Below are 15,480 nucleotides of genomic sequence, written 5' to 3'. Positions count from 1 at the left end.
CGGTTTGCTGCAGGCCGACCTCCAGTTGTCTGCAACAGCCGCAGCTGAGCAGTCACGTTCATTCACTGAGCAAATGAGCGGAGCAGGGGGGGACAGAGAAACAAACCAAACCAGAGAAAACATCACCCGGCTGGATGGAGGTCGGGTGAGCAGGGGAAGGACTAGAGAGGAGGGAAGGAGAGAGTCAGACCTCCAAGAAACGCAGGTGAGGGGCGGGCTGCGGGGGTGGGGGGGAAAGAGAGAGAGGACATTCTTTCAAAAAGGCCACTTTATTGATGGAGATAACAAGAAAAGTTCTCCACAGCCCTCCCTCACTCACGTCAGTGGCTTCACTGGGCATCTGAGACCGGCGTGGGCAGGCCTGGGGCCCGCGCCCCCTCAGGGGGCCACGTAAAAAACACGTCACAGCTCATGAAGATTCACAGACGCACCCAGACTCCCCCCCCCCCCGACGGTTCCTGTGCATTTTTAAAATATTGTACAAAATAGGCTACGTAGGAAAGGCCAGCTGTGCTGCGTTGTCTGCAGGACGTCCTTTTAGGATCCCCGTCCGCAAAACACGACTCACTTATGACAGTGACGCCTCTAGAAGGCAGAGCTGTACAAAAAAACAAAAAAAACCTAAACGATTTTATTTTAAGAAGAGCAGCCAACCGAAGGCTGCTTTAATTCATTTAAATTTTCTTTCTCAAAAATACATTCCTAAATATACAAACTATACAATCTTGTCATTTTAATGCTGGGTGTTTTTTTTTGTTTGTTTTTGTATTTTTTTTTTAATAATAATAGAACCCAAACTAAAAAAAACAAAACAAAAAAAAACAACAACTTCGGTTCATCTTCAAACCAACAGGCGCGCTAGAGGACATGTGACTCGGTACCTTCATATAACACCACATAAATAACTTTAGCCACAGTCTACGTTCACAGCGTGGTCCGTGGGACAAAGGGAATACTTTTCCGGCGATTAGACGTCGTCCGCAGAGAGGGTGGGGATGTTCATCCGAGGCCGGGTGAAAAACGCCATCTTCTCCCTGGGAAAGAGGCCATCCCTACTGAGCAGCCGCTGCCAACCTCCCTGGACGGTTCCCACGGCAGGACTCTGCTTGGCAGTGGGGGCTGTCCTGGGCCGTGGAGGATGTGTGGCGGCGTCCCTGCCTCTGCCCCCACCCCAGATGCCAGCTGCAGCTCCCCCACCTCTTGTTCCAGCCGTGACCACCAAAACTGTCCCCAAACTGCCAAATGTCCCCAGGGGGCCTCAGAAACCAGTGCTTTAGGGGACATTAGCAGGACCAGAGACCTTGAGTCACCACCCGGGGCCTGAGTCGAGAAGGGTCTTTGGACCAGTTCCAGTGTTTGTTTTCGATTCCTCCCTGGTTAAAAATTGAGATGTCCAAAACAGGGCCGTGCCAATGATAGTCCATTGCCAATGTATTTTTTCAGCCTTCTCTGAGAGGACACCCCAAGTCTAAACACAAGGCCCCCCTGGGGATGGAAGGCCCACACAGAGGGTAGAGGAGGCCGCCCCGTGAGCCGCCCGGGTCCAGCGCAGCAGGAGGGCGCCTCCTGAGACCGCGGCCAGCGGCAGGTGGCAGGCAGAGCCAGGAGGCCGGCAGCCATCCATCACCCCCAGCCATCCATCACCCCCGGCTCATTCAGCCTTCAGCTGAGCCCCCGCGATCGCCGGCGACGGGAACGCTGAGAGGGAAGCCTGGAGCAGGTGGCTCATTCATTAAACAAGAGGATCTAACCAGTGAGCCCGAGGTGCTGGGGACTGAGACGGACAGCAAGGGAAAGCGGGCATGGCCACAGACCGCTGGGGACGGACATCAGTGACAGAGCGGGCGCTCCGCTGGAGAAGGGGCCACAGGGCAGGGAGCAGTGAGGCCGGGAAGGAGACTGAGGCTGGGCAGAGGGGGTGGAAGAGGGAAGGGGGAGGGCTGCCCGGGCGCCCACTTGCTTACCTGAAAGACTGCACTTCTGGAGGCTCCTTGCAGCTCTGGCCTCGAAGCCGGTGCACATCCTTGGCGGCCGCCCGCATCATCTTGTCCGTCTGAAGCTCACCCTTGTGCTCTGTGCGGTCCATCTGCAGGCAAAGCAAGCCAGGCCGTGAGGTCCTGGACAGTCCCTTTGGCCTCCAGGGATGGGTCAGCCAAGGGGAACTTTCTAGCACAAACGAGTAGATGACTGTAGTCAAAAGGTCTGCGGGTCACACAACAAGCAACCTCACACTTCTACATTGAGAGAAAAAGCAGTACCATCATCTGTGACAATGACCAGGTGTTGGGAGCCAGGTAACTGAACACCTGTATGGACCTGTGAACACCTATATGGGCTCGTTGGAAGTCAGGAGGTGGGGTTATCCCTTGAAATGTATGCAACTTCATCTAATCCCCAGGGCTACCTAGGAAAATAGATTTTTATAATTACTTCTATTCTATAGCTCAGGAAACGGGCTCAGACATGTTAATAAATTTCTTTTACGTCAAACCACCAAGATGTGGTAGGAAGCCAATTCTAAGGCGTGCAGCGTGCTCAACGCCTTTCGGCACGTTACGCCCCTTCCTCTTGATGCAAACCTATGCATGTACTTTTGAGAACGAGCCACCAAGAGCCCTAAGCTATCCATGTGGTAGATACTTGACAACACTGCAGAGACAGAATTTTGATCAATAAAGCTGCTGTTTAGATGGCCCTTAGTAGGTCAATATCAGATAGTCATGGATGGACTGTAATTTACTATTTGAAAGGTTGGGTTTTCTCAGATTGTGTTTTCTTAAGGCAGGGCCCATATACACTTACTTTCTTACCTCTTTATGAGCTGGCTACTGAGAAGCTCAAAGGTAAATGTAACAGACTGTTACAATAAGGTCAGGAATATATTTATGTCCTTCTCTTCCTCAAAGCTTTCTCCAATTTTCTCTTTTCCTTTAATGCTCTTATTAAACCCCTGTTATAAGTATGTGTGCGGGCAGAACAAGCAGAGGTCTGTCATTCCTGCCATGGCGACAATCCAGGAGTGGCAGGTGTTATAAAAAGGAGTCAAAGATGGCCTCTGTGTATTGGTCCAGTGTATCTTACTTTTTTACGATAGACTGGGACCTGTTAGCTCAAAAGCCCGCTGGTGTCAAACATGGATTTTTACCCATCCAACTGTTTTAAAATATAGCTCAAACAAGTGGATTTTTAAGCCATTTAGAACCTGCCTGCTTTGCATACCCTGTAATGCGGCACCCATCACCTGCTAGCCGTAGATAAGCTACACCCGGGGGCTCTCCAGGACCCCAAACTGCTGCAGCTCTGGAGCTCTCTGACCCAGAGACTCCTCACGGCGCTGCTGAGTGATGTCATCTAGATGCACCCTCTCCAACTCCCTCTTCCCCAGGAGTCCCCTTGCCCTCCTGCCCTCTAGGTGTGGCCCCAGAAAAGTTGTCTCTGGCAGGTCCCGCTCCTGCATGCAAACTTGTGAAAGCAGCGACTACCCTAATAAAATTCACTGCGTCGTGCTGCCACTTTGTGGTCAACGTCTTTTTCCTTGAGCAACACTGAAATCCCTCAAACTCACTGCAGGAGGGCAGAGAAGCGAGCAGGCTTGTGTTCCCGGCATCTCAGTACCAGGCCCTGCCAGGGTCCGCTCCCCTCCGTGTTGGCATACCTGTTCCGTGGGACCGCATGGGCAGGCACCAGGGCGGGTCACTGTTTTAGATCTACTGTTAGAGTGTGTGCCCCAGTACCGATGAGATATCCATGTTTTAAGAAGGATAGCAGAAATGAATAAATGTGTGAATAAGAGCTTGCACACATCAACATGGAAATACAGCAAAAAAGGGCCGGGCCGCCAGGTCAAAAGTTGGTAACATTTCCCGGGCAAAGGCATTCCGGGAACTCTTTGCTGATGGGAACGAGGGGCCCGGGGAACACTCTCAGTGGGTCTCTGGAGGGTAAGACCCCTTCAAAGCTGCGGTGTCCCTCCCCCGCAGCAGCGGGGCGTCCCCCAGGGCAGACGTGCGCCCCCTCGCGGCAGTGGGCGGCACTCACCCGCTTCTCCAGCAGCCTCAGCAGCAGGCGGAAGCGCTCGTCCTCGCGCAGCCACTGCGGCAGCTCCTGCTCCCCGTGGCTCTTGGCTTGTTCGAGCTGCTCCTTGAGCTCCTTCAGCACCGAGATCTCCTGAGTCAGCTGGCTGTGCCAGGTCCTGGTGGCCTGTAGGTCTAACTCGAGGTCCAGCGAGGTGCGCATCACGCGCTCGTTGCGCAGGGATTTGAAGGATGAAGGCTGCGGGGGTGGGGATGGCTTTGACTGCTCAGGACCCACCGGGGAGGGGTGAGTCCACGTGACCCCCTCCTCTGAACCTTAAATCCCTTCCTTCCTTCATCAGCAGGCTTCCACTCCCTCAAAAATGCCCGCTGCCCCTCCAACCTGCTTTGATTTCTCCCATTCTCTAGTTCATGTTTATTGAGCATTTTTATGTCCCAGATCACCACGTGGGGCGCTTTACTCCAGTTCGATCCCTGGTCAGTGCATGTACAGAAACAGACTGATGCTTCTGTCTCTCTCTCGCTCCCATCCTCTTTCTCCAAAATCAATACATTAAAAAAAAAAAGTAGTTTCCAGGTGCTGAATTAAACTGTCTGGGAGTGTGCCCTTGGAACCTGCATCGTCATCAACAAACTTCTCAGGAGACCCTGCAGCACCAGCCCGCCACAGAAGACAGGACGGGGTGGGGAGCCCAGAGTGGGCGGCTGGCCCTCCCGCCACTGACGCTATGCCCCCCTTCTCCCATAGTCAGCACTCCTGCCCTTTCCTGTGCCCCCTCTTCTGCAGTGCTTTCTCCTGGTCACTCGCGTTCTTTCCGGAGATGCAGGGGAAGGGGTGGTGACTGACAGAGGACCAGCCCGATTCCGCCGGCAGCAGCCGGGTGGGCTTGAGACGCGGAGGAGCGTCCCCTTGCGTGGGGCAGTCGGCACGCTCTCCTTCCCTGCGTGTGCTTCCCTTTGCTCTCTCTACTCCTCTTTCTGATACTCCGGCAGTTGGGTTTCTTCTAGTTCTGCCAACACACCGAAGGCTGCAACATCTGTGTTTAAAGTGCAAAAAGGGCAGGGCCCTCGGCATCCGCTGCAGCCCTGGCGGGTGGAAGTCCCCTGGCAGGTGGAAGTCCCCATCAGGAGCCAGGCCTGTGCCTAACGTTACCTGGCCCCTATCCCTCAGCCAAGTCGCCGTGAGGAAAGGTAAGGTTTCTCTACAGGGATGGCGGTGGCCTCTTCCCTGGGGGTTTCCAGCTGGGCTGAGCGAAGCCCCCGCTTCTCGGCCAGCAGGGAGGGTTGCCAGCACCTTGACCTGCTCAGTCAGCTGGACGACACACTGAGCAGTGTCGTGTGAGGCTGGCTCCCATCAGTGACTGTGACGTCTCTGACTGGTGGGTTTCTAACCGGGGAAGGCACACTCCTGATCTAACCTATTCGTCATGACAATCACGTTATACATCCCCCTTTGGCACCTTGCCCAGGGCCTACTCAGGCCATAGAGTTCACCAACTTCCCATTCACAAAAACCATCCCGACCGCAAGCGCGCCTTCCGCACACCAGTGACCCGGGGGGAACAGTGAGACCTCGGGGGGCTGTGTTCAGGGAAGCGACGTGCTCAGAGCCGCTCCCCAGCGGCTGCGAGGAGTCCGTCTTACCCGCTTCATCCGGACGCTGCGTCGCTCCAGGGAGTTCCGAACAAAAGGGGGCTTCTTGGACAGCGTGGAGCTGTCACTGTCACTCCGATTCAGCTGCCGGAAGAGAGTCACGGAAGTTAATGTGGGTCTGAGTGCATTCGGGAGGCACGCTGGGGCCAGGAGGGTGGTTTCCCCCGCTCGGCCCTGTCCTTTCTCTCCTGAGTTTCTGCTCCCTGGGGATGGCAGGAAGCAGGTTTCATCACCTTCCCCACGCTCCCTTTCTGTTCCGGGAGCACGCTCATTAGCACACTCTCAGCACAGTGTGTGCCGCTACCTTTTATTCACATGGTATCTCACTGATCCTTCCAGTAACCACGTGAGACGTAGCATCCCCACTGGAGCAACGAGGACAGAGGGGCTCAGGCCTTGCCCAAGGTGGGTGAGTTGGTAGCAGCCCAGTCGAGTCAGTGTGAGTCCAGGACATACTGCCCCCCTGACCTACCATGCGAAGGCCTATTAGCACCGACTTCCCTGTCGCCCACAGAGCCTATATTTATAGCTCAAGCTGAGCCACCGTCAAGACTGACCGATAGAGCCTACCCCAGTGGTCAGCAAACTCCTTAGTCAACAGTGCAAAGATTGAAATTTCTTTTGAGAGCCAATTTTTTTAAACTTAAACTATATAGGCAGGTACATTGTTATTAACTTAATTAGGGTACTTCTAAAGCTGGCCTTTGCTAAAAACGTCGCATGCTATTAGGTTGCATGTGGCTCGCGAGCTGCGGTTTGCCGACCACTGGCCTAAACTGTGGTGGGGCAGTGAACAGAGCGTGCATCTCGAATGCTGAGGTTGCTGGTTCAAAACCCTGGCACGCAATCAGTGAACAACTAAGGTGAAGCAACTATGATCTCACTCATCCCCTCTCCCTCTCTCTCTAAAAATCAATAAACAAAATCTTAAAAACAAAAATAAAGATTGATAGATATATATGAAAAAGCAACCCCAAAGCAAAACTTCAGGGTCAGTGTCCTTGGAGAATGTTGAGTAGACAGGCTCATGCGAGCTGTACTGTGTACTGATCACAGCTCTCCCTGCCTCAGAATCCCTTCAATCGCTTAGCTGTTTGCGCCCTTCCCAGAAAGCTAACATTCCCCACCCACGGCCAGAGACCGGGGCTCTGGCCAGATGGATGCTGTTTGACAGGGGGACCGGAGAGGGGACTGGGATGACAGCATATCTCAGGATATGCGGGTCGGGGCTTCCTTCCCCGAGTCCTGGTTCTAAGTCAACAGGGTCACCACAGGCCAGTGCTACAGAGCCTGCTTGTCCGGACAGTTGTCAGCTTACTGCTGGTCTCCCCTGAGAAGTTTTTTTTGTGCTTATTAATTATTAGTGACAATGATACTAACAGTCCTGCCATGTTGAACACAGCAACCCCAGTGACGTAACTGATGAAATAGTTACTTTGCTAGGCAAAGTATCGGCCAGAACTGGAGCTAGAATAGTAGTAACAATAATGACAGCCATGTGGACAGAGCACCTATGTGCCATGTGCTTACTGATAGTTTCGTTCTATCCTCAGACTGTCCTCACGGAGGGAAGGGAGACCCAGAAAGATGAGGACCATTTTACAAGTCGTGCAGCCGGTGAGCACCAGAACAAGGGATCAAGGTCCAGTCGGCTTGACCGCAAGGCCACATCCTCTCCTGGCCCCCAGGATGCACGGAGGGCTCAGAGATGAAATATACAGACAGAGGGATGGACCAACTTGACTGGAATCATAGTACAGACAGGCAGGCTGGCTGTCATACCAGAAGGGGGCTTTATCCCGCATTTAACCCTCTGTAAGTAGCACCCATAGAATATGTGATACCAACTATTATATTACTATGTATCAGGACAATTGATCCCTAAGTCGTAACTGATTATAAACAAGGCGGCCCTGGCTGGTTGGCTCAGTGGTAGAGCATCAGCCTGGCGTGCAGGAGTCCTGGGTTTGATTCCCGGCCAGGGCACACAGGAGAAGCGCCCATCTGCTTCTCCACCCCTCCCCCTCTCCTTCCTCTCTGTCTCTCTCTTCCCCTCCCGCAGCCAAGGCTCCATTGGAGCAAAGTTGGCCCGGTCACTGAGGATGGCTCCATGGCCTCTGCCTCAGGCACTAGAATGGCTCCGGTTGAAACAGAGCGACACCCCAAATGGGCAGAGCATCGCCCCCTGGTGGGCATGCTGGGTGGATCCCGGTCGGGCGCATGCGGGAGTCTGTCTGACTGCCGCCCCGTTTCCAGCTTCAGAAAAATACAAAAAAAAACAAAAACAAAAAAACAAACAAACAAGGGGGACAAGAGATGTGGTTGCAGGCCCTGGCCAGTTGGCTCAGTGGTAGATCATTGGCCCAGTGTGTGGAAGTCCTAGGTTCGACTCCTGGTCAGGGCACACAGGAGAAGTGCCCATCTGCTTCTCCACCCTTCCCCCTCTCCTTCCTCTCTCTCTCTCTCTTCCTATCCTGTAGCCAAGGCTTCATTGGAGCAAAGTTGGCCTGGGTGCTGAGGATGGCTCCATGGCCTCCGCCTCAGGCACTAGAATGGCTCCGGTTGCAGCAGAGCAATGCCCCAGATGGGCAGAGCATCACCCCCTGGTAGGCATGCCAGGTGGATCCCAGTTAGGCGTATGCAGGAGTCTGTCTCTCTGCCTCCCTGCTTCTCACTTCAGAAAAAAAAAAAAAAAAAGGGGGGGAGAGAGATGTGCTTACAACTATAAAACTATCGTCTGGGTAGTGGCTGTGGAGCCCTTTCCATCCTTGATTTAAGCCAACCCTAAAACCACCTATGAAGTCAGCCTGTCAACGCCACATCAGGAAACAGGCTCAGGGGAGTTACCTGACCCGAGGATCCCTGACACCATGAGAGACAGCGGGGTTGGCGGCCAGGGCTGAGAGGCTGGGGCTAACTCGTGGGAGGCAGGGGCTCTGGGAGGGGGCGAGGGCCACGTGCTTGCTTACCCGGCAGACGTACTGGCTCTGGGGTCCCGGGGAGAAGGTCTTGGAGCGGATGATGGTGCTTCCTCGGAGAAAGGGCCCCGGCGAGGGCGTGCCCATCCGCCGGTCCTTGGGCCGCACCACTGTGGGGGATGGGGCCGGGGTCTCTGTGTTGGTCTCTCTGTCCACCTAGGGAGAAGTCACAGCTTTGAGACCACAGTTTCAGCCACCCACCCCAAGACTCCTGGGGAAGATTCCCAGTGGCTCCCCACTCCTGTCCCTGGCCTTTGTCCCGCAGACACAGCTGGGAGCTTCCTCGACCCCAATCCTGCCCAGCCAGGACGGCACCGGTCCGCAGTGGTGGCCTCTATTCCTCCATGACTCCTGTGGGTTGGGGCGAGTGGGAGCATATGCACTCCCCACACAAGCCCACGTCAGCAGCAGAGGCATCTTAACCACAGACAAGCTGGACTCACAGCCTCAAGACTCAGGTGCCACATGCGTTTGTCAGGGACGCACCTAAGGTCGCCACGGCCCCGGCCAAGACCTGCCGGTGTTTTCTTGGGATTATGGAGGCGACTGGCAAATCTCGTTTCTTAAAACGAGGTGGCCAGGTTTTCTCTTGTCCTTTCACAGTGGTCACCAGTAAAAGATGAGCAGACCTCCATTAATTAACCTTAACAGTGCCTTGGTGTCATTTTGGAGAAGGGCGCCCCCTTGGGCTGGAGAAACTGTACAACGCTTTCCCCGTGGTGTGGAGCAGTTAGAAGGCAGCCCTGGATTCCTCTCAGCGACCCGTGGCCAGGCACCTGTGTGCAGTGCACAACCTGCAACCCCGCCCCCAGCTGCCCTGCAGGTGGAGGGGACAGAGACCTCTGTGGAGACTGAGTCCTGATGTGACACGCTACCCTACCGCAGCAGGAAGCAGGAGGCAAGTGGAACTTGACTGTCTGACCCCCTTCTCCTACTGCACTTTGGGCCGACCCAAATTGCATAAATATATCCCTTTGAAACCTGAGAACCTACCTGCCAGGTGAGTGTTATTGCGTCCAGTGTAGAGACAGTGAAATAAAGGCTCGAGAGGGACGGAGTCCTCTGCCTAAGCCTGTGCAGCCAGGGAGGGGCGGAGTCAGAGCCAGCTGACTGCAAAGCATGAGGTGCACCCAGAGACACGGGGGAAAGGCAGGCGAAGGAGACAGGAGGGGGCGGTCAGCCTCTCCTGGCTCACTGTGACCAAAATGAGCCAAATCATAGGCAGGGGCACTACTATAGACCTTCTGCAGGTCACCCCATTCCGAGAGCCTGTCCCCCGGTGTTGGAGGACAAGGCTGGACTGTGAACCTTTTGTGACTGCCTGGGTTCGAGGATTCAGGGCTATTCCCTCCTAGACAGCCCCTTCCCATCGCCCCGGGCCCCCTACCTTCAGTGCCGAGCACTCGCCCACATCTGGTGAGGTTTTCTCAGCGAAAACGTCCTCCTCTCCCTCCTCCGCCGCCGCCTCATGGTCGCTGGTCTCCTCCTCGAATCTCCTGTGACGACAAAAACCTTTCAGAGACTGCTCTGACCTGCTCGCCTGCTTTGAAACACACGCAGGGCCGGGCTTCCAAACCTTCTCAGGATCGAGGACTCAGTTTTTGAGGGGAAAAAAAACTCAATTATTGCAAGGTATAATTTACATAGAGCAAAATGCATTTTCGGTGTCTAGTTTTTTTTGTTTTTTTTTTGAAGTATCTTGTGGAATTTATTAAGCAATCAACAAGAACATAACAAACAGCAACAATACCACACTGGAAATAACTCAAATGTTCAACTGGTGAAGAGATCAGTAAAAGGTCATATTTCCATACAATGAATTATCAATGCTATTAAATAATAAAAAGGAATGAAGTATTGAGGTCCTGACACAGTATGGATAAAACTCAAAATGCTGCATACTACAATATGGACACACTGAGTGAAAGAAACTAGACAAAAAAATGAGTATATACTATATGTAATTCATTCTGTAGAATTTGAGGAAATTCAAACTAATCTGTAATGACAGAATGCAGATTGGTTGTTGTTGCATCCACCAAGTGGAAGAACAAACGTCGGAGACTTTCAGGGGTTTAGATCTTGCTTTATTGGCCAAATTTAACCTTGCGCAGGGGCGAACTCTCAAGGCGTCCAGAGACACCGTACCCACAAGGGGCTGCAAACGAGAGTCGCCTCGGTGTCTAGTTTGACAAGTTTTGACCAATGCAATTCGCCTGTGTAACCACTACCACGATGTAGACTGCTCCATCACCCGGAAAGGCTCCCTTGTCCCCTTTCTCAGTTAACTCCTCCCATCCCAGCCCGGCACTGATCGGCTCGGGTCACTATAGATGAAATCTGTTTTTTTGAGCCTGTCATATAAATGCAGTCGGACAGCATGTGTGTTCTTTTGTCCCTGGCTTCATTCTCTCGGCAGAAGGCTTCTCAGAGGCCTTCGTGTTGGTTGACTGTATTAACGGTCCACTCTTTTTTTTTTTTTATGGCTGAGTAACCACAATTTGCTTAGCTATTCAGCCAGTGACGGACATTTGGATTGTTTCTATTTCTTAACACTTTTAAATGAAAGTTTCTGCAGATATTCACGTCGATCTACGTTTTCATTTCTCTTGGATACTGCGTTCGTCGGCCAGAGGTGCTGGAACAATACCTCCGGCTGGGTGGCTGAAAAGAACAGAAATTGATCTCTTGCAGGTCTGGAGGCTAAGAGTCCAAGATCCAGGTGTGGGCAGGTTTGATTTCCTCTGAGGCCTCTCCCTGTGGCTTGCAGATGGCTACCTACTCGCTGTGTTCTCACCTGGCTTTCCCCCTGTGTGCACACCCCCGGGGGGATCTATCTGCTCATACTTCCTCTTCTTACAAAGATACCAGTCATATTGGGTTATAGGGTCTGCTGTCATTTTAACAATCTTGTGTTCACTTAATCATCTTTGAAAGGCCCTGTCTCAAATACAGTCCCAGTCACATTCTGAGCTCCTGGGGTCAGGGCTCAATATCTGAATTTTGCAGGGAACGTAATTCAGACCATAACCACTACACCCCTAGGGATGGAACTGCTTGATCACACAGGAAGTATAAGTTTATCTTTTTAAAAAAGTGACAAACTGGCTTTCCAACGTGGTTATGCCGCTGGACATTCCCACCAGCAATGTTCTGAGAATTCCAGTTCCACACCTAGACTTGGTATCAGCCTTTAAATTCAGTCAGTCACTCTACCGGGGTGCACTCACATTTCCTTGTGGGTTTGAATCTGCACTTTCCCACTGAGAATGTTCTTATGCACTTAATGACCATCCATGTATTTTACTTTTTGCAAGGCATCTGTTAGACTCTTTAGCCCATTTAGAAACTGGGTTGGCTTTCTATTATTTATCTGTAAGAGTTCATTACATATACTGCATATAAATCTTTTGGAAAGATTTTCCCCAAATCTGTTGTTGGGACATTTTATTTTTCAAAATGGTGTCTTCCAAAGAACAGAAGCTTTTTGATTATGATAAAGTCAAAAAGTCAAATTTATCAGTTTTTTTTAACGGTTTGGGCTTTTCACATTCTATCTGAAAAATCTCTGCCTACCCTATAACTGTACAAAAACTTTGTCCTATATTTTCTTCTTTCTTTTTTGATAGAGACAGAGAGACAGAGAGAGAGAGAGAGACAGATAAGGACAGACAGACAGGAAGGGAGAGAGATGAGAAGCATCAGTTCTTCGTTGCGGCACCTTACTTGTTTATTGATTGCTTTCTCATATGTGCCTTGACTGGGGGGCTACAGCAAACCGAGTGACCCCTTGTTCAAGACAGCGACCTTGAGGTCAAGGTGGTGAGCCTTATTCAAACCAGATGAGCCCATGCTCAAACCAGCAACCTCAGGGTCTCGAACCTGGGTCCTCCAGGTCCTAGTCCGACACTATCCACTGCACCACCGCCTGGTCAGGCTCTCCTATATTTTCTTTTAGGCGTTTTCTAGTTTCACATTTTATGCTCAACCCCACGATCTGTTTCAGGATAACCTTTTTGTCCATGATGCTCCGAGTTTATTTTTCCTAGGTGGGTATTCAATTGTTCCAGTATCATTTGTTGAAGAGACTTTGACTTTTGGTGATACTCTTCAAAATTTATCCTTTCCCCATTGCTGCCACGGTCGCAAGGAGTTGGTGGAACAAAGGGACAGCATTTGTTAATTAGCGATACATCTCCATTCCCACCTCCCCTTCTCAAAGACAGACAGAACCGCCAGGCTGTGAGCAGCGCGAGGCAGCGCGACCACACGGAGCAGGAGGACTGTCGGCCGACAGCGGGCAAGCGGACGTTTAGTTAGCGGGCTCCCGGAGGCTGCGGAGAAACATCCACTCTCCCTGGGATCTTCCCAGCGCAGGGGGGGCATCTTGGATCTCAACCCCTCTGCACTTGGATGGGGACTCGGCCACCCTGCACTCACCCTTCCTTCTGTGCTCACCCCTCCTTCGTACCCACCACCCGTCTGTCTCCTTATAAAAGGGCCACTAAACAGGGGAACACACGAGGAGCGCCTCCCTGAAAACCCCACAGTTGCCACATTAACCAGCGCTTGCTGAGGGCTTAATGAGCTCCAGGTGCAGCTCTCAGGCTCAGGACAGTGCAGCCAGTGGTTCCTGTCTCTGTTTTATAGACCGAGAAGCTGCGGGTCAGGGAGTTGAAGGCCCTTGTCCAGTGTCACGGCCTGCTAAGTGGTAAAGAATGGTTTTTCTCAAGTGCTCTAAGTGCTCAACCACTACGGACGTCTCTGTTTGACTGTGAATCTGATCTACATATTTCCAGAAACAAAACAAAATAAAACAAACAAAAAAATAACCCTCAACTGTGAAGAGAAAAATAATTAAAATAGGCTGACCAGGTGGTGGCACAGTGGAGAGAGCACTGACCTGGGACACTGAGGACCGAGGTTTGAAACCCCCAAGTTCACCAGCTTGAGTGCAGGGTTGCCAGCTTGAGGGTAGGGTCATAGACATGACCCATGGTCGCTGGCTTGAGCAAGGAGTCTCTGGCTCGGCTGAAGCCCCACGGTCAAGGCACATATGAGAAGCAATCAATGAACAACTAAAATGATGATACAACTATGAGTTAATGTTGCCAAAAGAAGAACTATCTGATAATCCCATGGGCTGGCCAAGGTAGGGGGAATACTTCCTGCCGGGAGTCAATTGGAGCAGCCAGTTTTTACTGCGAAGTCAAGTTAGCAGAATCTGCTAACGTAAGAGACGTACACAGTCTCCGTCAGTATGGGAGTTGGGCTGTATTGATGTCAGAGAGGGTGCGGGTGTCGAGGGGCTCGTCAGCACTGCTGGTGGGAGCCTTTCCCAGAACAGTCTCCTCTGAGAGCTCTTCTGCAATGCCACTTCTCCGTCTCTGCCCCAGACACACACACACACACACACACACACACACACACACACACACTTCCGAAGACGGCTGACACAAGCAGCTTCACGCGGGCGTTGTCTGTGATTACCGTCTCCTGTATTCTTTAATACTTTGAGTTTTGTTTTGCTTTTGGATGTTTAAAATAAAAAAACCCAGCCTTCTGAGTAGAGGCACTAAAGAAACTTAGCCCTCCACCCCCCCCCCAAAAGAGGGTCTGACAATAGCACCCTGGTGCTTGGGTGCTGAAGGGGGAGAATATAAATTAGAACAGAGGGCCGGCGTTTGGGAGGCGTGGGCACCTGACACCGGAGCTGAGCGCCCGGCGAGGCTAGCTCACACCCCAGGACCCAGCGAGGCCTGCCGTCTGGGGGAGGGGCGCAGATGGCTCACCCCAGGAGAGCAGCTCCGCTCCCGATTCTCAGCCCTCTTTGTAAGTCAGTGTCTAGGGAGGTCTGAATGGCCAGGGGTGGGGACAGAGGGGGCCACAAAGGGAGACGGAACAGAAGGCGGTTGCTAGGCGATGGCGTGAAAAGTCTCGACACAAGCTTGGAATTTGGGGGAAAACCAGTGATCTTGTGCCAGGGTTCTGGAAGACAGGTCCTAGGCCTATTTCCAGCATCAAATCTTTGCCTGTGTGGACCCCAGCCCATCCCAGCAGTGTGCTGGAGAGAGGGAGAGAGGAAGAGAGAAGGCGAGAGGGAGGGAGAGGGAGAGAGGGAGAGAGGAAGAGAGAAGGCGAGAGGGAGGGAGAGGGAGAGAGGGAGGGAGAAGGAGAGAGGGAGAGAGAAGGAGAGAGGGAGAGAGAAGGAGAGAGGGAGAGAGAAGGCGAGAGGGAGAGAGAAGGAGAGAGGGAGAGAGAAGGAGAGAGGGAGAGAGAACGAGAGAGGGAGGGAGGAGAGATGGAGGGAGAAGGAGAGAGGGAGGGAGAAGGCGAGAGGGAGAGAGAAGGCGAGAGGGAGAGAGAAGGCGAGAGGGAGAGAGAAGGAGAGAGGGAGGGAGAAGGAGAGAGGGAGGGAGAAGGAAAGAGGGAGGGAGAAGGCGAGAGGGAGAGAGAAGGAGAGAGGGAGAGAGAAGGCGAGAGGGAGGGAGAAGGAGAGAGGGAAAGAAGGAGAGGGGAGGAGAGAGGGAGGGAGAAGGAGAGAGGGAGGGAGAAGAAGGGAGGGAGAGAGAAGGAGAGAAGGTGAGAGGGAGAAAGGGAGAGAGGGAGAGAGGGAGGGAGGGAGGGAGGGAGGGAGAAAGAGAGAAGGAGAGAGGGAGAGAGGGAGGGAGGGAGAGAGGGACGGAGGGAGGGAGGGAGAAGGAGAGAAGGCGAGAGGGAGAGAGGGAGAGAGGGAGGGAGGGAGAGAGGGAGGGAGGGAGAGAGGGAGGTGGGGGGAGAGAGAGAGAAGAACTGAGACAATTTAGAGAGAACCC

General features: G+C 52.7%; 1 protein-coding gene across 1 annotated transcript in view; it reads right to left on the bottom strand.

Annotated features, from left to right (window-relative positions):
* Positions 1-258: 258 nt before the first annotated feature.
* The window catches only part of WWC1 (WW and C2 domain containing 1), a 130,958-nt gene continuing 115,736 nt past the window's right edge, over positions 259-15,480 (bottom strand). The window contains exons 18-23 of the mRNA XM_066388590.1: positions 10,053-10,161; positions 8,657-8,821; positions 5,679-5,771; positions 4,039-4,272; positions 1,965-2,086; positions 259-1,034 (exon numbers count right to left, since the gene is read on the bottom strand). Coding sequence (XP_066244687.1) covers positions 968-1,034; positions 1,965-2,086; positions 4,039-4,272; positions 5,679-5,771; positions 8,657-8,821; positions 10,053-10,161 — 790 coding nt within the window. The 3' untranslated portion in view covers positions 259-967. The remainder of the gene's footprint in view (positions 1,035-1,964; positions 2,087-4,038; positions 4,273-5,678; positions 5,772-8,656; positions 8,822-10,052; positions 10,162-15,480) is intronic.

This window comes from Saccopteryx leptura, chromosome 6, assembly GCF_036850995.1.
Source record: "Saccopteryx leptura isolate mSacLep1 chromosome 6, mSacLep1_pri_phased_curated, whole genome shotgun sequence".
In the NCBI taxonomy this organism is placed as follows: domain Eukaryota; kingdom Metazoa; phylum Chordata; class Mammalia; order Chiroptera; family Emballonuridae; genus Saccopteryx; species Saccopteryx leptura.
This window is presented reverse-complemented; position numbering and strand designations above follow the sequence as displayed.